Source organism: Arvicanthis niloticus, chromosome 18, assembly GCF_011762505.2.
Source record: "Arvicanthis niloticus isolate mArvNil1 chromosome 18, mArvNil1.pat.X, whole genome shotgun sequence".
NCBI classification, from domain to species: Eukaryota; Metazoa; Chordata; class Mammalia; order Rodentia; family Muridae; genus Arvicanthis; species Arvicanthis niloticus.
In genome coordinates, this window is record NC_047675.1 from 36,211,299 (window position 1) to 36,233,007 (window position 21,709).

At 42.7% G+C, this 21,709-nt stretch overlaps 1 protein-coding gene across 2 annotated transcripts; it reads left to right on the plus strand.

Annotated features, from left to right (window-relative positions):
* The first annotated feature begins 9,649 nt into the window (after positions 1-9,649).
* Cmtr2 (cap methyltransferase 2) lies at positions 9,650-16,425 on the plus strand. Of its 2 annotated transcripts, XM_076915882.1 has the most exons (3): positions 9,658-9,806; positions 9,934-10,096; positions 13,120-16,425. In XM_076915882.1, exon 3 carries the CDS (start codon positions 13,139-13,141, stop codon positions 15,440-15,442), a length of 2,304 nt encoding a protein of 767 aa, XP_076771997.1. In that variant the 5' UTR covers positions 9,658-9,806; positions 9,934-10,096; positions 13,120-13,138; the 3' UTR covers positions 15,443-16,425. The 2 variants fall into 2 exon arrangements, with proteins under 2 accessions (XP_034379059.1, XP_076771997.1); XM_034523168.2 differs by lacking the exon at positions 9,934-10,096 and having other exon boundaries at positions 9,650-9,806.
* The last annotated feature ends 5,284 nt before the right edge of the window (positions 16,426-21,709 follow it).

Sequence of the window (21,709 nt, forward strand, 5' to 3'; positions counted from 1 at the left end):
TGTCTATCTAGAAGTCTAAACCTAAAATAAACTGTTTTTTTTTTTCTGTAAGTTGTCATGGTGCTGATGATTTATCACAGCCATAGAATAAGGAACTAATTCAGGGCCCCATCTCTCAATTCCCATGGAGAAACTAACAAGGCTCAATATAAGTTTGGGTGGTAACAAATCATACTTAAATCATAGCAGCTACTTCCTTGGCATCTTAAATTTAATTGATGCTGGACATGGTAGATATATGCCTACAGGCCTACACTAAAGATGCTGAGGCAGGGGCATGACAGCAGAAGCTGAGCGATCTCATCTTGAACTACAAACAGAAAGCAGAAGGGATGCACTAGAGATGGCAGGAGGCTTTGGAACCTCAGAGCCCACCCCCAGTGATGCATTTCCTCCAGCAAGGCCATCCATCCTAAGCCTTCCCAAACACTAAAACCAACTGTGGACCAAGTATTCAAATGTGGAAGAATGCAAGGGACAACTCATTCAAATTACCACATATACAGTGGTACATGAGCAATGCATGGATCTATGCTTTTCTTTTACAAATGACTTCTTATTCTTGTGGACTTGTATTAATAGTGGCAGGGTTGTGATAACGAAAATTCATCTTTCATGTTTTTCTTACATGTCCCCTTCTGCTTTTCACCTTGAGGCAGTATGAGACCCTCACCAAAAGCCAAGTAGGTACCATTACCACATTCTTAGACTATAATTACCCAGTTCCAGCTGTTCTATAGCAACACAAAAGAGACCAAGAAAGCATCTTAATGAAGATACTGAGTAGGATGTTGGACACTACAAGAGACTAGAGGTTAAAAGACGGAGCTAAGCTAAAGACACACTTTGAGATCATTGATGTGTAGGTGTTTGTTAAGGCTTGTGAATGGATGAGGTCTCCCAGAGAGGGCACAGAGAAGAGGGCTATGGTGGCTAGTTTTATGTTAACTTGATACAAGCTACAGTCATTTGGAAGAGGGGACCTTAACTGAGAAAATTTCCCCACCACATTGACCTGTAGTGCATTTTCTTGATTGACGATTTGTGTGGGAGGGGCCGCCAGCTCACCGTGGATGGTGCTATCCCTGTGCTGGTGCTGGTGGTTCTTGAAGAGAGCAGGCTGAGCAAGCAATGGAAAGCAAGCCAGTAAGCAATGGTCTATGGTCTCTGCGTTGGCTTCTGCTTCCGGCTTCTTGCCCTATTTGAGTTCCTGCCCCGACTTCCCTTGGCGGTGGATTGTGATAAGCGGAAATAAACCCTTTCCTCTACAAGTTGATTTTTGTCATATTGTTTATCACAGCAATAAAAACCCTAACACAAGGGCCAAGGAGTGGGCACTGGTCCACTCTAATACTAAGAAATCAGAACCAGGTATATGGTATATGTCTATACCCCCCAATACTCAGGAGGCTGAAGCAGGAGGATCAAGAGTTTGAAACAAGCCTGGGAATACTAGTAAGTTTTAGGTTAGTCTGGGCTGCATAGAAACCACATTCAGGGAGGGAGGAATACTGGACTAGAGAGTCAGTAAAGAGGAGGAAGGGAGGAGGAGGAAGAGAAAAAGGAGGAGGAAGAAGAGGAGGAAGAGGAAGAGGAGGAAGGGAGGAGGAGGAAGAGGAAAAGGGGGAGGAGGAAGAGGAGGAAGGGAGGAGAAGGAAGGGAGGAAGAAGAAGAGGAGGAGGAGGAGGAGGAAGAGGAGGAGGAGGACAGACTTGGGGCTAGTGTTTGGGGCTCCACATAAAGTGCTATTATCTATGGCAAGCAAGAGATCAACTGTATCAAATACAATGGAAGGATCAAAGGAAGTTGAGTTCCAAGGCTCATCCACTATACTTAGATGTGCAGACGCCACAGTGACAGTAAACAGTAGAGTTGTGTAGCTGATTGGGGAAGCCTCCAGAGAAATAGTTAGAGAGGAATTGGAACAACATGGAGAATTTCCAAGAAGTTTTGCTGCAAACAAGTAAAGAAGGGGGTGGAAGCTGGCTGAAACGCTGGGATCAAGAACATATCTGCTGATCCTCCTTCTGAAGGAAAGGTAACCTTGAGAAAAGTCTCAACTTCTGGGCTTGTTTCCTTTGTCTGCCAAACAAGGACACCATTCATTAAATCATTCCTTCATTTAACAAACATTTATTGATTGCTTACTATGCCCACAAGCCAGGAGTGCTTAGATCAATATCCACCGTGTCCTTTCAACGCCCACGGTCTAGCTGCAGCCTAATAGATGGGAAAGGAAGAATTGGAATACTTAGAGACAAATGCCTCGTAGCCACTGTAGGGAGAAAGAGGAATCATATCTAACTGGGTGGGGGTGGGAATGTCTCCTTAGCACATGGACTCACCATGATTGTGAATAAAATCTTGGAAAGCCCAAGATAAATGGCATAGGTGGGAGATAGTCTGATCCCTTAGGATTAGAGAGAGTGGTAGAAAGAGAATTAAAAATCTTCTGAGACTATGCAAGACATGTAGCCTACCACTCCACTACCCTGCCCTTGACATGGCTTCCTAGCCGATCTCTGCTGCTTGATGTGTCCATATTTGACTTCACAGTCTTTCCCCAAATTTCCCTAGGCAGCCACCATTTATCAGCGGGACTTGCCCTCTGAAATGAAACCAATTGCTTGTCTATTGTCAGCATATATTCCAGCAATTTGTTAACCACAAAACACTTTCCCAAGACATAATGTGGTATTAGTGTTGTTCATTAATGACATGAAATATGAACCCAGTTCAATACAAATGGTGCAGAGTTTGAAGTGTATTTTGGTGAACATTCACAAACATATAGTCCATTTTAATAGTCATAAAATCTTGCTTTAAGTTGGACATGAGATGGATGTGCATTCCTGAAAGTGTGTGTGTGTGTGTGTGTGTGTGTGTGTGTGTGTGTGTGTGTGGTTTAGCTGAACAAAGAAGACATTTCTACAAGGGACTGGAGTTCGGATGGATTTAGGAATGGCAGAGGTCATCTTCCCGTTCACGATTCAAAGCTTTAGAAAGTATTTTATAGAGAGAGTAAAGAGAAAAATATAACACTGCTGTATCCACTACCCAAAATTTTAAAGTACTAATATTTGTTATTGCTTCAGGGCTTAATAAAAAAGAATAAAACATTACAGATCCAACTGATGTCCTTTGTCCCCCCTTTCCTATGCCCGAGTCCCTGAACTTTCCCCAAAGACACTCTTCAAGCTTGGTAGATACCTTCCCCACTCACATCTGGATAACGGTCTTTTTCCGTTTGTACCAAAGCACACTGAACAGAATGGCTTCCTGTGTTATTAAAATCACACAAATGATAATACAAAGCAAAACTGCTCTGTGGCCCTCCTTCCTCTTTGCTCCGTTTGTGAATGCCTCCAAGGTGATAATATACCTGTTCTGCAGTGTACAGCCTGTCTAGCTTCCCTTGAAATCGGTCCAAACTGTTGAAGGCAGACTGCAGATAGAGCAGGCAGAGTCTCAGGGGCAGATACGAAATCATTTGGCCTCAATCATCTTCTCTCTCATCTCCTCCAGCTCCTTTCCTACTCTTTCCTTCCCCTCCCTTTCTTCCCTTCCCTGCTCTCCTGATGATCTGGAATATATTAAGGAAAAGTAGCAGAGAGAAAACTCTGCAAAGAAGGTCTGAATTTAGCACTCTAGCTTCCAAATCCTCCTCCTCTCCCTCCTCCCTCTCTTCTCCCTCTCCTCTTCCCCCTCCTCTTTTTTTTCTAGCATTTTCTAGGTTAGCTAGCACCTACCAAGTAAGCCCTTGGTGTTTGTTTGCTAATCCTAACACCACCTTGTGGGTCTTTCCTTGCCTAAGGTTACAAAGCTAGGCTGTGGAGAGTTCAGCCCAGGCACTCAGCTGCAAGAGCTGGTGAGCTTCACCACTCACCGAGAGCAGTCGTATTGATCCCAAGGGGCCACAGTGTTAAGTGAGCTCTCAACACCACAGCTCCCCAGGGCCAGTGCTTTAACAAGTTGGGTACTGATTCCAGTTAAAAATAAAGCGCCATGATGATTCCTAATAATGAGTAATAATGAAGCCATTGCTTACAAATTCACGGGGTAGGGAATTAGTTCAGCTTTCTGACATGATGATATTTAACCACGCTTTAGTTTACAACTTCCTTTGGGAAATTTGACTCTTTCACTATTGGCCCTAAATCTTTAAGAACAAAAAATGGTTACTTCTCTCTCTGTGTCTCTCTCTGTCTCTCTCTGTCTCTCTCTGTCTGTCTCTCTCTCTCTCTCTCTCTCTCTCTCTCTCTCTCTCTCTCTCTCTGTCTCTCTCTCTCTCTCGTTAGGATTTCCTATTGCAGCAGAGGGGGATGTGGAAATCTAATTTCCATGGTCCTCTATGTTCTGGATCCTCATTGTTTCCTCTGGATTGAATCTCTCTCATTGTCAAATCCATATGGGGAGACCTAATCTCCTGTGTGATATGATTTGAGGTTGAAGATTTTGGAAGGTGTAGTGGTTCCTTGTCTTGTTGCTATAACAAAACACTGAAAAAAAAAAAAAAAACCACAACTCAAGGCAGGAAGTGTTTATTTTGACTCAGTTTTCAGGAATACATTCCATCATGGTGGGAAACCTGTGGTGGTGGGATGGTAAAGCAGCTGTCTCTAGTTTGGTTTGGGGGATTGGGCTAAACACTATGACCAACGGCAATATTGGAAGAAAAGGATCTATTTAGGTTACAGGCCACAGTCCAACACTGGGGAACAGCTGGTCCATCATGGAGGGAAGGCAAAGCAGGAGCTCAAGGTAGAAGCATGGAGACAGGAACTGAAGCCGAGACCACAACGGAACATTGTTTACTGGCATGCTTCCTGGTTCTGCTCAGTTAGCTACCTTTTACCACCCAGGACCACCTGCCCAGGGGGTGGCAACACTCACCTTCCTCCTGGGGGTTTATTAGTAATGGAGAAAATGTCCCACAGACAGTCCTTTAGGCAACTGATGGAGGCATCGTCTCTCATTGCTGGCTTGTCAACGTGTGTGCAACCAAGAATAGCCATCACTTCCCATGCCTGGACACACTGCAGCCACACTTAGAAGGTATGTAGTTATGAATGTTGGTACTCAGTTTACCTGCTGCTTTTGATCCAGTCTGTAACCCCAGGCCATGGAGTGGTGCCCCACACATTTAGGGTTAAGTTTTCCCACTGCAACTAACTAACCTAGTTGAGAAAAGCCGTCACACATGCAACAAGAGGTTTATTTCTAGGTGCTTCTAAATCACATCCAGTTGACAATCAAGATGAATATCGCAGAAGTTAAGTAGACTTTGGTATGGTCAGACTACAGGAACCCTCACAAGAAGACTGATTTCTTTAGAAGAGAGCTTATTTCTTCTGTGTCATGCAGAGACAGAGCGAGAAGTCAAGCATCTTGAAAGCCAGGAGGAGCGCCAAGAACTGGGACTCCTAGTGCCTGGACCCGTGTGAGCCTTGATTTCTGTATTTCAAGGCACTCGATTGCACTATTTTGCCATAGAGTCCCAAGACATTACCTGTACAACTTTCAACCTTACTAACTTTCCACAACTTTTGAGTGAGTCAGAAAGTGATTCAGGAAAGCAGGCAGACTTAATGACGTTATTTGGTTACAACTCAGCGAGCAACTGTACAGGGGACAAGATTTCCAGAGAGGAAAAGTAAAGCAGCGAGCTAGAGCAGAGGTTCTCAAACTGTGGGTCCCGACCCCCAGGGGTTGTACATCAAATGTCACACATACCAGGTTGTTTTTTTGTTTTTGGTGTGTGTGTGTGTGTGTGTGTGTGTGTGTGTGTGTGTGTGTGTGTGTGTGTGTGTTTTAAAGACAGGGTTTCTCTGTGTAGTCCTGGCTGTCCTAGAACTCACTCTGTAGACCAGGCTGGCCTTGAACTCAGAAATCCACCTGCCTCTGCCTCCCAAGTGCTGGGATTAAAGGTGTGCACCACCACCACCACCTGGCCACATATCAGGTATTTACATTACAGTTCACAACGGTAGCAAAAATTGAGCAATGAAGTAGCAATGAAATAATTTTATGGTTGCAGGTCACCACAACATAAAAAATGGCTTTAAAGACTTGTAGCATTAGGAAGGTTGAGAACCACTGTACTAGAGGGATAAATATTCCTCCCACTGGTTCTACATTGTCTAGGCGATCTGCCTTACACATGCATGCATGTGCACGTGTGCGCACACACACACGCGCACACACACACACACAGAGAGAGAGAGAGAGAGAGAGAGAGAGAGAGAGAGAGAGAGAGAGACTATTAGATTATTATCCCTCCCTATGGCCTTATTCAACCTTAATCCCTATCTCCAAAAGAAGTCACACTAAGAGTTAAGGCTTCAACATACAAATTTGTTTTGAGGAGACACAAATCAGTCTATAACAATGTAATTGTATATTTTTCATCTTTTACTTTTATCTTTATGCTGTGCTGGAGCGTGAACCACAAAGTTATTTTAATAAAAAAGATATCTTAGGCTACACATTATTTATTAATGACAATATTAAACTCTTGTTTTAAGGTTAATTTAAAATATTTTAGTGATATTTATAACCTACAAAATACATCTCAACTTTTCCTTACTTGGTAAGCAATTTAACACCATTTAGTCAGAACAAGCATAAATTGCTTTAAAATATTTTTTAAGAAGACAGTTCATACTGAGTTTTAGTCCTAAATATATGTTAAAATGTTGGGTGAAGTTTAACTATAGGTATGGTAGTAAAATAGACAAAAATTGCTTTTATGACCGATGTGTGGAATTCTTATATTTATGCTTAAAAAGTGACTTTTGTAATATTTGTTTCTGAACAGTCTGCAAAAAGCTTCAAGCTCCTATTTGCATGTGCACTAAATAAATATTACAATGCAAATATTCTGCCCAATGTTATAGGAGCCAAGTTGGTTATTAGTTTCACTCTAATTTTCTTTTGTGTGTTACTTTTATTTTAATCAACTAACTTATTTATTTATTTACATCCCGATTGAAGCTTCCCTTTTCTTCTCTCCTCTTAGTCCCTCCCTCTCTCCTCCCCCCTGCACCCCTCCCCCCTCTCTCCTCAGAAAAGGGGAGGCCCCCCATGGATATCACTTAGCCTTGGACTATGGAACTGCAGTAAGACTAGGTGCATCAGTTAGGGGCAAGGGCTCCAGAGGCCGGCAGTACAGTCAGAGGCAGGTGTCACATATCTGCTTCACTCATCTGGATCACTTCATCTTTTCTAAAACCTTTTCAACAGCCCACTATCTTGCTTTTCTGACAGCATGGATACCATTCACCTTCTTTTAAAAACTATTTACGCTGATGCGCCTTTCTGAGTCTGGATGAGAAGGATGGAGATGGCTTGCCACAGCTGGCAGCAATTTGGATTCACGCAGACTCAAGTTCACACCCTGACTCTGCTGCCTAGTGACGACATAACCTTCAGGGAATTATCAGATTATTTTCAGACTGCATTCTGTTTCTAAAACGGAAACGGTAAGTGTATTTATGTCATGTAACTGAGAGAACTAACATTTTTAAAGCTGCGCAGGTTTTATGGCTACTGTTTGTGTAGTACTGTTTTACCCAGGGAAGATTCCCTACATCCTTTGCTGTTTGTAATATTCCTGACAGTATTTATAAACACAGTAATTTCATGTAATAGATTCAAGTCCCTCACACATTACTTGGTTCCACAAAAGAACAATATTCATATATTGGCATTTTAAAATAATATTTATTATCAGGAATGTGGCATCTTGTAGGTCCAGCCATGGCCTCGTGGATGGTCCTATGCACTTACTATTACCTCTAATTGGAATCAGCGAGCTACAAAAAAGAAAATAAAGAAAATTGTATAAAACCGGGAGGAGGAAGTTGGAAGAGGATGAGGATGATCAAAATATATTGTACATATGTATGAAAGTCTCAAAGAATAAATTCAACTTAAAAAGAATCGCATTTGAAAAGGCAACAGATTCTCTCTAATGGCTAAAGTGAAGACACTTATGGATAGGAATACGAAACGGTGGAACACTCCCGAAATCTGGGGTAGTCTTGAGAAGTTAGACACACAGCAGATGCAATGGTTCTCTCCCCTTAGTCGTGATGCTGTTGAGAAGCTCACTTATTGGATGAGCCAGTTCCTCCACAGCTAAATCATTTACACAAGAATAATGAAAACAAATGCATAAACAACACACTAGAAAGCTCACCAACAGGTTCATTCATAGTATCACCAGTCTAGAAACTAAACAAGCACCCTTCAGTAGAAGAACTGATTAAAGTCAACCCACTGAATGACAAACCACTTGCAATATAAAATTTTAAAGACATAAAACAATATGGATGAATACATGTAGAAAATCAAAGGAAGAGGCTGGGAACAAGGAGTCAAACTGTAATGACTGAATTATGTGAAATTCTAGACTAGACCTTTTCAACGGCGGTGATGGGAGATACATTGATAGCTGCTTCTTGAGGATGGAAGACTAGGAAGGAACTTAAGGGAATGTTTCTAAAATATTCAGTAGATATTTGCCTGCTCCACAAGAGGAATTCATGTCTGGTATTGTAAACAGGGCCCAAACCCATAACTAACAAAATCATGGGCTCTAAGGGAGAATCCGCTTATTATTTTTTCCCAATTGATCAAGTTGCACTTCTGAATGTTTACACTTATACCTGTAGATCGGTGCTGTTCTCAGTCTTCAGAAAAGCTCTTATTGCAGTAGGTAGTGGTGAATGTAGACTCATCTGTTCAAAGTTCTGAGAAGTGACTGAGCTCAGCACTCAGCCATAGACGGGCCATCTACATAACACTTGCTCCCCCAGGCTCAGGGAACCTTGCAGGAGAAGGGCTTAAAAGAGGGGAAGAGCTGGAGGACGAGTGAAGCACTGTCCTCTAAACGTGACATGGCTGTCACACTTATGAACTCACAGCAGCTGTGTCTACACAGGTGGAGACTTGTGACTGGATGGGCAGTCTAGCCTAACAAGGGAGTTCCAGGCCTGAGAGACGCTCCTATGGTAGCCCTGGCTGACCTGGAACTCTTCATATAGACCAGCGTGACCTTGAACTCAGAGATCTGCTTCCCTCTGGCTCATGAAAACTGGGATCAAAGGCTTGTGGCACTACACCAGGTGGTTTTCTTTTTTCTTGGCGTATTAATATGTAAAACCATTATTTAAGTGACCATACTAACTCGTCATTTCGTTTCTTTACTTTGGTTTTGAACTCAAGCTATCCATTGAGCTCCAATTTTAACGCAGGAACTAGCATTAAATTAATTTTAATGCAGTAACTCTCCTAGGAACTAGCATCTATCTATCATCAATCTATATCTATCATCTATCATATCTATCATCTATCTGTCTGTCTGTCTATTTATTCAGGGTAAATCTTCGGGTTCCAAAGCCCAGTTCCGTTGCCATGGCGACCCGCAGAGAAGGAAGCATTTCTCAGCACCAGAGCTCAGCGCCTGGAGTTGCCATCCAGTGACGTAGTGTACGTGACGCTAGGCCTCCTGGAGGGCGCCTGCGCAATGTGTCTGTCAAGAGTTTTGCAGCCGGTGGGGGCCTAGAGGAGGCGATAGCTCCAATTGCGCGTGCGCGGATCCGTGCAGCCTTCCTGGCGTTCCCGCCTCTTTGTCCCGGACCTTGGTTGCTGAGTACGTAGAGACGCCACCCCCGGAAGCTGTTCCCGGGAGCGGAAGTGGCAGGTGGCTCGCTAGAGTAGGAACAGCGCGTGCAGTGCTACTCTGCTCCAGCTCGAGCGGCTCTGGGGGGCGTGGGCTGAAGGAATGCGGATCCGGCTTCTCGGTGAGTGACCGTCCCGGGACGGTTCTCTGAGGGACAGGGACCGGGCTGCTCGAATGAGTGTCTGAGATGTGGGTGTCCGGGGGCCCGGTGTGAGCACTGCACATGCCCCAATGTTTTTATTTCCTAGGAGAAGTTGGCGGGAACATTGATAACACTCCCTGATGCTCATTTAGACCTGACAGCTGTTGAGAACGACTTTGGTGTTGGACTTAGAAATTTTACAATCATTTCCTTGTGGCATTGAACAGGAAGCTTCCTGCCTGCCTTCTGCAGCCTGCAAAACACTACAGGTGATACTGGTCAGCCTCACTAATGCCACTCCATGGAGTGCTTAATGAAAGGCACCGAGGTTCACATACTGGGAAATCTGCACATGCACTTTGGAAACGACATGTATTTAATTGGAAAAAAATTTTTTTGTTGTTGTTTTAAAGTCGTGCACTGAAGTGCTGGGGTGAAATTGAAATGCATTGTTCTGTTCAGAGCTTTCTCTTTGGGGCTAAGTGTAATATTCGTTCATTTATTCAGTTAATGCTCCTGTGCTTCCCTGACTGCTAGCCACTGTCGGAACCTTTTGGGGTGGCATGTAAGCAAAATACAGATTCCTGTTCTGCAAAAGCTCGGGGTTTACATTCTAGTTTGAGGAAGTTGAGGAAGACATCACAACACAGGGGGAAAAAAAATAAGTGATCAATGTGAATGCCACGAAAGAAAGTGGGGTAAGGAACATTAGGAGCCCAAGATGCAATTTAAAAATAAGTGTGTTAGGATAGGCTTCACAGAGTAAATTGCCTTTGAGCAAATACTAGGAGGAGCTGAGGGAATTAACTATAATAAGGCCCAGGTAGAGATTGCCTCTTAGTACTGGGCAGAGTGTTTTGATGTGGAATGTGCCTGGGTCTTCAGTGAACAGCAGGCCTGTGTGACTGAAGTGAAATGCGTAAGGGGGTGGTAATGATAAGAATTAGTTGGCAAGAAGGCTCAGGTACAGTCAGGAACATTGGAGCGTTTGAACCGCTGTAGTTCTTTGCAAGAGAAGGTAATTATCTACTTAATTTTAGTGAGATTTCAGAGTTTATCCACAGCCACTAATTAGTATGTGAAGTTAATGACTAAAAGTAGACTTTTTTCCAAAATAGAATGTATTAGAGATCTAAATGTAGCCGCAATTCCCAGTAAGCACAGCGTGAATCAAGACAGATGAGCTTGTCGCAGTCAGTTTTGTGTTTGCTCTTATGTAGGATTTTTTGTGCATGCAGAAACACTCCGTTTCTGTCTTCCCTTAGAAGCTTTTCTAAATGCAGTTACCGACTGTTAAATGATGCTGCTGTTTGTGACGGTCTCTACCCACATGGGACTTATAAATTGTTGTGGCAAACAAAATGGTTAAAAAAAGATACCCACTGCTTTAAGGAGCTTACCGACTTGTGGACCAGATGAACGCAGGATGAAATACAGGATGGAAAGGGGTGGGAAGGTTTGGTGAAAGACAGCACCGATGTCATGAAGTCACACGTGTGGTCATGGCTAACCTTTATTTCTCAGTTTAGATTTCCTTTGAGTTCATCTTGCTCAGCATACAAAGAGATGTGCCTGACTCGTGATTTTCACCTTTTAGTGTCTGCTTTTTGTGGGATGGTGATTTAGTTGTCAGGTTTTTTTTTTTTTTTTTTTTAAATGTCTAACAGATTTTATGTCTAACCATTTGTTGGATGAATTGACTGTGACATCAACGCAGAGCATGTACTGAAAACTTAAGCACTCCTCAATTCACTGTTGGGTGACATAGGACACTCAATGATCCACTTGCTGGAATTTAGAGCTTTCCAACAATTCCATTAAGGAATGCCATCTTTCTTTTTCCTAGCCTCTGTCTCTTCAAGATAGATGTTTCTGGTTTCCTAGGCAGTTAGGGGTTTTTTGATATTGATGATGATGTTGTTAGGGTTTTTGCTTCATTTACATTTATTTATTATGTGAGTGTACGCATGTGGGCGTGCTTGCAGGAGTCCATTCTTTTCCTTGCACTGCATGGGTTTGCAGAATTGAGCTCAGATCTAGGCCTGGCAGCAATCGTCTACCTGCTGAGCCATCTTGTCAGCCCGCCAGCCAGCATTGCAGTCTAGAATGCAGGGGGACTGCAGTTCTGTTAACTGTAGACTTTTCTTTCAGTTTTAAATTTTGTTTTTGACATGTTACATTTTAGTGATAGAAGAAATAATTAGATTTTATAGGATGGGTATGGACTGCCTAACAAAGCATATGAGAGGCGGGAATCTGAGAGAGATACCAGGGAAAACATTGCACAGTTTTAGTACCACCAAGAGGGCCAGTAATTTAAGTACAATTTAGTTTACAAACAGTGTAAGATAATGCATCAGTTAGCTTTACATTGACGAAACACCTACGATAAGCAATGTACTAGGAGAAAGGTTTATTCTGGCTTACGGTTTCAGAGGTTTCAGTTGGTGGTCAGTTGGTTCATGACCATTGGCCCTGTGGTGAGGCAGGACATGGTGGAGAGTGCATGCAGGAGAAGGGCTGTTCACCTCATGGCAGCCAGGAAAGGACAGAAAGGACTGGGGTCCTAATAGCTACTCAGTAACCTAACTTCCTTCCATTGGGCTCCGCCTCTTAAAGGTGCCCCCTCCTCCAAGTAGCGTCATGAACTGGGAATCAAACTTTTCTCTCAAGGGTCTTTGGGCAGCATTTTTAGATCCAAACCCTAGCTATGAATAATACTAGGTGATGGCTTATGTCAGTGATTGATACCACCAAGGTACTGGTCTCAGTGAAATGTCATCAAAAGTGAATAAAGCAACCCTTGGTAAGTTGCTGACAACAGAGAGGCTTGGCCAGGCAGGCTCGGGTGTAGGAGACATCCTCCAGCCAGGAAGGTGGGTTACAAAGGGAATAGCAAGTGCCAAAAGGTGTTTGATTTGCGGTTTGAGGATGAAGCGCAAGCATGTTCGTGTGGTTACAGTACATGTGTTTTGTCTAATCTGAGATGCTCTGTGTTGTGTGCCTCCTCTTAAATAATTTGAAAAACCAGTATTTTAAAATAAGAGAAGTATTGAACCCCCAAATAAAACATATTTTCCAGGACATTGATTAAACTGTAAGTAGCAGAGCTGGAATTGATGCCCAGGACTGATTGCTGTCTAGGCCTCTTCCCCTTTATTCTGTGTCGCTTTGCTTTGTAACAGTGCGCTGACATCAGCCTTTGCATTGTACTGGATTTGTCAGATTTGCTCCAGTGTTGTTTCACTCACTGTAAAAGTGACTCTTGTAACCTTCTGTTTTGTCTTCCCAGATTTTAAGTTGGTTTGAAAATGAGCAAGCGTAGAAAGCTTCCGGCTCAGCAACCAGCTTGTCCTGAGACCTTCAGCCCAGACGTTCTCAATGACGTGTCTGAGCTCTTTGCCAAGAACTTTTCCTACCGGAAGCCACTCGATAATGAGTGGCAGCTGCCAGCTCCCACTGAGAGCTTCACCTGTGAGCACATCAAGTTCAGGGCTTTTCTTGACTTGAAGAACTCCCTCAACGAAGTGAAAAACCTCCTGAGCGATAAGCAGCTAGCCGAGTGGCACAGTCACACTGCCTTCACCAACAAGGCAGGAAAAATCATCTCACATGTCAAGAAGGCGGTGAACGCAGAGCTCTGCACTCAGGCCTGGTGCAAATTCCAGGAGATCCTGTGCAGCTTCCCGCTTATTCCACAGGAAGCCTTTCAGAATGGAAGACTAAATTCTCTGCACCTGTGTGAAGCTCCAGGCGCCTTCATAACTAGCCTCAACCATTACCTGAAGTCTCACCAGTTCCCCTGTGAATGGAGTTGGGTAGCTAACAGCCTGAATCCATACCACGAGGCAAACGACAATCTTAGGATGATTACGGACTACCGGCTGATTGCAAATACCTTGGACAGCTGGTACTTCGGCCCAGATAATACTGGTGATATCATGACCCTAAAATATCTGACCGGGCTGCAGGATTTCCTCAGTGGCATGTCTCCCATTCACTTGGTCACCGCTGATGGGAGTTTTGATTGCCAAGGAAACCCAGGAGAACAGGAAGCTTTAGTCTCTTCTCTGCTTTATTGTGAAGCTGTCACTGCTCTGACCACTCTTGGAAATGGTGGCTCTTTTGTTCTAAAGATGTTTACATTGTTTGAACATTGTTCTGTGAACCTCATGTACCTGCTAAACTGTTCCTTTGACCGAGTTCACGTTTTCAAACCTGCTACTAGCAAGGCGGGAAACTCAGAAGTCTATGTGGTGTGTCTCTCCTATAAGGGAAGAGAGGCTGTTCACCCTTTGCTATCTAGGATGTTGTTGAACTTTGGCACTGACATGACCAGGAAGGCGCTCTTTCCCCATCATGTGATCCCCAAATCCTTTCTTGAGCGACACGAAGAGTGTTGTACCTTCTTTCATAGATACCAATTAGAGACTATTTCTGAGAACATTCGTCTTTTTGAGAGCATGGGAACAGGGGAACAAGAGAAACTGAATACTTTAAGGGACTGCGCTGTACAATATTTTATGCAAAAATTTCAACTGAAGCCTCTTTCTAGGAATCACTGGCTCGTTAAAAAATCCAATATTGGTTGTAGTACGAACACGAAGTGTTTTGGACAGAGAAACAAGTGTTTTAAAACCTATAATGAGCGGAAGATGCTGGAAACCCTTTCATGGAAAGATAAAGTAGCCAAAGGCTACTTCAATAGTTGGGCAGAGGAACATGCCGTCCATCATCCCGGGCAGAAGTCCCTCCTAGAAGGGACTGTTTCCAGTCTCGAGTGCCGCTCATGGCAGATCTTAGAAGGAAAGAAACTGCCGAAGGTAAAATGGTCGCCTTTCTGTGATAGTGAAATTTTAAAGACTCTTAATGAAGCCATCGAGAAGTCCTTAGGAGAAGCTTTGAGTGTGGACTCCAAAGTCAGTCCCAAGCAGCAATTCCGCTGTTGTCACATCTTTTCAGAAGAGTCGGTGCTATCCGAGTTGTTGAGCCTTACCAAGTGCCTTCAGGATGAGCAGGGTACAGAACCCAGCAACCCAATCAAGTGCCTGCTTGTGGGCTCACCGACTGTCTGTGATCTCCAAATGTACTCGCCACTGGAGGTCCAGCTTCTGGAATCCGCGGAACTCACAGCCTTCAGCTGTTCGCTGCTTCATGACGGTGACCCAGCTTACCAGCATCTGTTTTTGGATTGCCTGCTACACTCACTGAGGCAGCTTCACACAGGAGACACGATGATCTTGCCGATCCTTTCTTGCTTCACGAGATTTATGGCTGGCTTGACCTTTGTCCTCCACAGCTGTTTCAGATTTATCACATTCTCTTGTCCCACGTCCTCTGAGCCCCTCAGGACCTGTGCTGTCCTGCTGTGCATTGGTTATCAGAACCTTCCAGATGCAGTGTTCCAGTTTCTGCAGAATGTTAATGAACTCTTGAGCACACTGCTCCACCCCAGTGCCCCCCAGCAGGTTTTACAGTTCGTGCCAATGGAGGTGCTCCTTCAGGGGACACTGCTTGATTTTTTGTGGGATTTGAATGCTGCCATTGCTAAGAGGCATTTGCATTTGATTATCCAAGGAGAGAGAGACAAAGTCATCAGCAGCCTTGAGTTGTAAAATTGAACACGGCATTGATGACGTGTTGCTTTGTGGCTTACGGTTTCTGATTTCATTTTACCTGTCCTATTTATTTAATAATTTTCATTTTGGAGAGATGTCAATTTGTGTATTAAAGGACATTAATCATGGGAAGTCCTAGCTGATCTGAAGGATCTATGACTCATAGGACAGAGGTTTTGTGGTAGGAGCCCTACACTGATAGTATTGAGCCTTTAATCATGTGACATCTATATGTGCTTGGGGTGACTACACACTTGCTTGTGTATGCAGTTGAGCCGGTCTTATCTGCTGCAGATTTGCACCACGTGCCTTCTTTCAGACTTTTTTCCCCCAACTGATTCCTCTCTCTGGCTGATGCTGTTAGTGATTGTTAGAGGTTATTTATTCATGGCAGGAAGTGAGTCACTCTTTGGCATCACTATTTACCTGGAAGCACTTGACATGTCCATGGATTTCAGGGATCTTTATACCCAATTTCTTGATATTTGCCATTCATTGCCTTAAGATCAGTGGCTCAATTTTCTTTGAATTGAAGTGAAATGTGGATTTTTTTTTTTTTTTTTTTGTATGACTGTTTTGCTAGCTACAACTATCCAACTAACAAGAAAGAACAGCTTTAAGTCAAAACCAAAGGTCGTTTTTGTACAGTGGAAAATTGTGTCTAGTACTCTTTTGTCATGAAAAGCTTCCTTCAGCAATGCAGCAATGTTGGCATTTTTAATGTCCTGGAAAGATGGTTTTAAGGCTTGGTGTATAGTCTCCTGTGGGTTACATCGGCGTGTCATAGTCATGGTGAACACTTGAGGGAAAAATGTGACTAAATGATGAATAAACAAATTTTCAATCTTTATAGGTTTTTTTTTTTAGTGTGAAAATAGCACTTTACTAAGATTATCCATGAGATAGATATTTTATCAGTTTTATTTTATTTTGTTGAGTAATATATATTTAGTAATATAATGAACTTTTCTAGCAATGTGTTAGTTTTTCATTACGCTGAAGTTTTATATGGTACATAATTAGACCTCATGTAAATTTTTAGGGTTTTTTTTTGTTACTTAAAAAAATAGAAGTATTCTGTTAATAATAAGTAACTTTTCATGCTCTGCTATTTCTGAGTTCCATTACAATTCACAAATAAAGCCTTCAGCAGGTATGTTTCGTGTTGGTGTCATTAAAAGATAATCGTAAGGAAGTTAAAAAATGTAAGTTGGAAACTTCTAAAGGAAGGCTGGCTGGGAGTTAATGTTTCATTTCCTTTCATGAAAATGTATTCCTTCAATGTTACATTTATGGAATCTTCAGGAGAGAATTTGTAAACTTCAGGTGCTGGGGTAGGTGCCTGGCCGTGAAAGTCTGAGGTGGTTTCTTTCTGAAGGAACTTCATTTCCTACTAGTGACTTGAAGGTGGTTCTGGTTAGTTGCAGTCTACTGGGAGAGAAACTACTCTTGGGAACTGTTTTGCTGCCTTGTTGGTAATAATGGGGTTTATTTTTCCTTATTAACCCATTTAATTAGGATATAGTTGGAAGTTTGAGTTTAGGACTAAGTGAAACTTGCTTTTCTATTTCTCTCTCTCTCTCTCTCTCTCTCTCTCTCTCTCTCTCTCTCTCTCTCTCTGTGTGTGTGTATATACATACATATGTGTTAGTATATGCATCTACCTTGAGGTTCTGCAGTCAGAAGAGTGTGGATTCCCTGGAGCTGGAGTTAGGCAGTTGTGAGCCACTTGATGTGGTTTCTGGGAACTAAATTCTAGTCCTTTGCAAGAACAGCAAATACTCTTAACTTCTGAGTCCCTAAAATTTACTTTCTAAGGCCATCAAAGATTGAATTTTTCAAAATACTAATCTGTATTGCAATATAGAACATTTGAACATCTTTAAATAGTCTGTATGATATTGAGCATGATATGGGGGTTGAGGGAAAATGTCTCCCGTAGGCTCTGGTGTTGAGCACTTGGTTCCCAGGTAGTGGTGCTGTTAGGGAGGTCTAGGAGATGTGGCCTTACTTGAGAAAGGTCCTCACTGGCTTTCAGGTTTCAAAAAAATGTGCCATTCCCCATTTGCTCTCTGCTGCTTGCTTGCCATCGATGTGAGCTCTTGGCTTGAGGTTCCAACCCATGCTTGCTGCCTCACTTCCCTGCTCTGATGGTGATGGACTCTTACCCTTCTGGAATTGAAAGCCCAAACCAACACGCCCTGACAGTCATCTTTCAATGGTGGTTGGGTGGGAGAGAAAGATGGCTCTCTTGGTGAAGTTCTAGCTTTGGCAACATGACCTTGAGTGATTCTCTAGAGTCCATATTAAAAGGAGGGTGTGTGGTTTGTGTGTTTAATCCTTGCATTGGGGAGGTACAGTTGGTGGATTGCTGGGGCTTGCTGGCCAGCCAACATAGCCTATTTATTGGGGGAGCTCCCAAGCCTGTGAGAAACCCTATTTCCAAAAGAATGAGATGGATAGATCCTGAGAAATGACACTTGAAATTCTCTGCCTTGCAGGTGTGTACACGCGCTGTGGTTTAAAGAAACTCATATTAATTTTTTCCTATATAGTTAACTTAAAGGCTCAATTATTTGATAATAGACTTCCCTTGCCTATTTCAACTGGTCACAGCTGTAGAAATAATTATTAAACATTCCAGTATTGAGATTTAGAGTTAAGTGTGGTGTCGTATGCTTGAATCTAAGCGTGTGGGATGGTGAGGCAGGACCGCCACAGATTTGAGGACAGCCTCCTTAACAATTATTTTATTTTGAGCTGATACAGAAAGAAAAAAAATTACACTACCATGATCTAGAGGTAAGCCATAGATAGGCCTATGGGGCTGCAAGTATTCTTTATTAGAAAGTCTGCAGGCTGTGTGTGAAGGTTGCCATGGTAAACATTTCATTGTACTCAGCTGCAAATGGTAAAGTCCATCCACTGCTGTTCACTTGCAGATTGTGCAGTCGTAGCCTGTATACCTATGATGTTTCTGTAATTTTCTTGAGGTCTTGATCATTGTCTTTTTCTTAGAGACAATTAAAAGACAAATGAGGTGCAATACGCGATTCATTTATGCAAGTGCAGCGCTGTTAGTGGAAACCTGATATTATTTAATATTCAGTATTACAGCAATATTTTTAGTTTATGGCTCACATTTCTGAAATTTCAGGCAAGCAGTTTATTGTTGTCGTGGTTGTGTTTTTTAAGTTATCCGGAGACTTTTGGACAAGTATATATTGGTTACATTTTAGTCAATTACAAGTATTACTCTTGGTGCTTAAGAGTCTCGTTCTAAATCATTTCACTGTTACTCCTTTTAAAGGATTTATTTACTCTATGTGTTTATGTGTTTTTGCTGTGTGTGTGTGTGTGTATGTTGATCTGCATCATATATGTGTACTATGCGCATGCCGATGCCCACGGAGGCCATAGTGAGGTGTCAGATTTCCTGGAACAGAAGTTAGGAATGGTTGTTAACCTCTGTGTGGGGTGCTGAGAACTGAACCCAGGTCCTCTGCAGGAGTAGCTATCTCACCAGCCCCTACACATTTTTGATGTCCAAATGGTCCAGTTTTGATTTGTGGCTGTAAATGAAGGGCTTCTCTACTTTCAAAATAAAATACAAAGATAGTATTATTAACTTTGCAAATTCTTTCCCTTGTGATAGATAGCTAGACAAAATTTTATCTGACAGCACACTGCATTTGTTGCAATACTTTTTTTTTTTTTTGGCTGAAATTCTTATGAAAACTATCCTTGGGGCTGGGGGATTGGCTCACTTTGTATCGCTTTAATTTGATCTTCAAAACTCACTTAAAATGCCTGTCCCAGAGTGCTTGTGATCCCAGCACTGGGGAGGAGGAGACACCAAGATCCCTGGGGCCTGCTAACCAGTCCAGCCTAACTGGGTAGAACCAGATAAATGAGAGACCCTGTCTTGATTCTGGGGATGATATCCAAAGGTGTGCCCTTCTCACAGCCCCACCCCCACCCCAGCATGAATGTATATGTATTAAAAACTCTCTCACAGTGCCTGGAGAGATGGCTTAGTGGTTAAGAATGTTCTTTGCTCTTGCATAGGACGTAGGTTCAATTCTCAGCATCCACAGAGCAGCTTACAACCATCTGTAACTCCAGTTGCAGGAGATCTGACACCTTCTTCTGATCAGGTATGAGTACCAAGTATGCATATGGTTCACATCTATCCACACAGGGAAAACATCCATACACATTAAGAATACCCTTATTGATTGTTGGAAAATGAGTATGTTTTTGTTGTTTGCTGATGATGGAACCCAGGACCTTGTACCTGCTTTGTAAGCACTTCATCACTGAGCTGTCTCCAGTCCTAGGTCTTTTTTTGTTGTTGTTGTTTTGTTTTGTTTTTGTTTGTTTGTTTGTTTTTTAAAGACAGGGTCTCCCTACATCCTCCTGAGTAGCTGGGATTACAGCCTTGTCCCAGCAGACCAGGCTGGGAGACCAAATGTGATTCTGATAACTTCTTTAGGTCATGGTAGATAGTCTTTGCTACATCAAAACTTGACAGATGGCAGCCTCTTAAGTAAGTGTTGAAAGGAATCTGGGATGGTTAAGGAATGGTTTTCATTCTGTTACTCTGAAATCCATTTGTCTATCTCACACTTTGGATGGACATTTTGCCCCTGTGTGATTTTATTTTTAAACACCGGATTTGTCTTTTTGGAATACTGGCTTACTGAGGGGTGCAGAGCTTGCAAATGTTGACATATTTAATTCCACAGTATCAGAATTTCCATTTTTACACAATCACCACTGATCTCATCAGAAAAATCTGAGCGGTGCTTGGGGACAGCAAACATTAGTTTTCTAAAATTCTCATTTTCACCTGAATGCTCAGACTGTTACCATGGCAACAAGTGCCGACACTTTCCTTGGAATGACAGCTTACTTTATCCATTTTTAAGAAAAAATGTCTGCCAAGCACTCAAGCCTGTCCTGTGAAAATGCATAACTTGTGTCTGAGGAGATGGTCAGTCAATAAAGGGTTGTAAACTTAGGGTTTGTGCTCTAGACCGGGTACCCAGAAGTGTTCAAGGTGTGTGTACGTGTGTACACACATACACACATACACACATACACACACAGAGCTATCTAGAGTTAAGACTTAATACAGGTGGGGCTGTGGGTATTGTGAGGATTTCGTAAGTTTTAAAACCATCGTCAAGGACATTTTAAGTAAATGTGTCCCCACCATGAGTACATGCTAAGACATTAGCTACTTTGCCTACTCCAGCTTTTACAACAAAAGTTTGACCATTAGCTCATAAAAGATAAAATAGAATCCAAGGTCTCGTGCTAGTGTGAAAATGTACAGACCTTCACTTGATTTTTTTTTTTTTTAAATACAGTTTTCATCTTAATTCACCCATAGGACATCCAATGTCACTTAATTATTTCATAGGCGGCTTTGACATTTTTTAAAAATAAGTTTACAGCTTTCTGATGTTTTTAAATCAGTGTCATAGATTGTCTTAGGGTTTTTATTGCTGCAACAAAAACCACAAAAAGCAGGTCAGGAAGGAAAGGGTTTTTTTGGTTCACACTTGGAGGAAGTCAGGACAGGAACTCAAAAGGGGCAGGAACCTGGAGGTAGGAGCTGATGTAGAGAGCATGGTGTTACGAATGATCAAAAAAGCAAGTTTGGAAGGAAACTTGTCTATATGCTTTTGCTTCTCCCTGGTCCCTCTCACAACAGTGCTCTGATACCTTGTGGTGGTAGTGGTGGTGGAGGTGGGGATGGTGGTGGAAGAAAATGGAGGAGGAGGAGGACGTCGTCTGTGTCTTTGGAACTCAAGATTACGATCATATTCGTGCTCTTGTCCCAGTGCAGTGGTAATGGTAATTTTGGCCAAGCATGGCTGCCCGCCTCTTCTTGAGGTGTGGAAGGGTTTAACGGTTTTCTTTCCACCACAGTGTGTGTTCTGCACAGTCCTAAAGGTACCTTTTACTTTTACTCCTCTGGGACATTTTTAAATACGGGAGATGAGGAGAGTGGGGTCCCTGCCCTTCCTATAGCAGCTGTGCCTCTCCCCTTTCCAGGACTGCAGCCATGTTGTTTGAGGCTGCAGGTGGCATGTCTGAGGGTGGCATGAACTCTAACTGCATGCTCAGCTTCTACCAGTTTGTTACCATTATCGGCAACTCCTCACCAGCATTTGGTGTCCCTAAGGACTGACGCCATGCCTGGACTCCATGCCTCCCTGTCCCTTGTTTCTCCTCAGATTTAAGTGAGTTAGT

What these genes read in the sequence shown, in the direction of transcription:
- Cmtr2 (XM_034523168.2), top strand. Translation starts at nt 13,139, where the DNA reads ATGAGCAAGCGTAGAAAGCTTCCGGCTCAGCAACCAGCTTGTCCTGAG.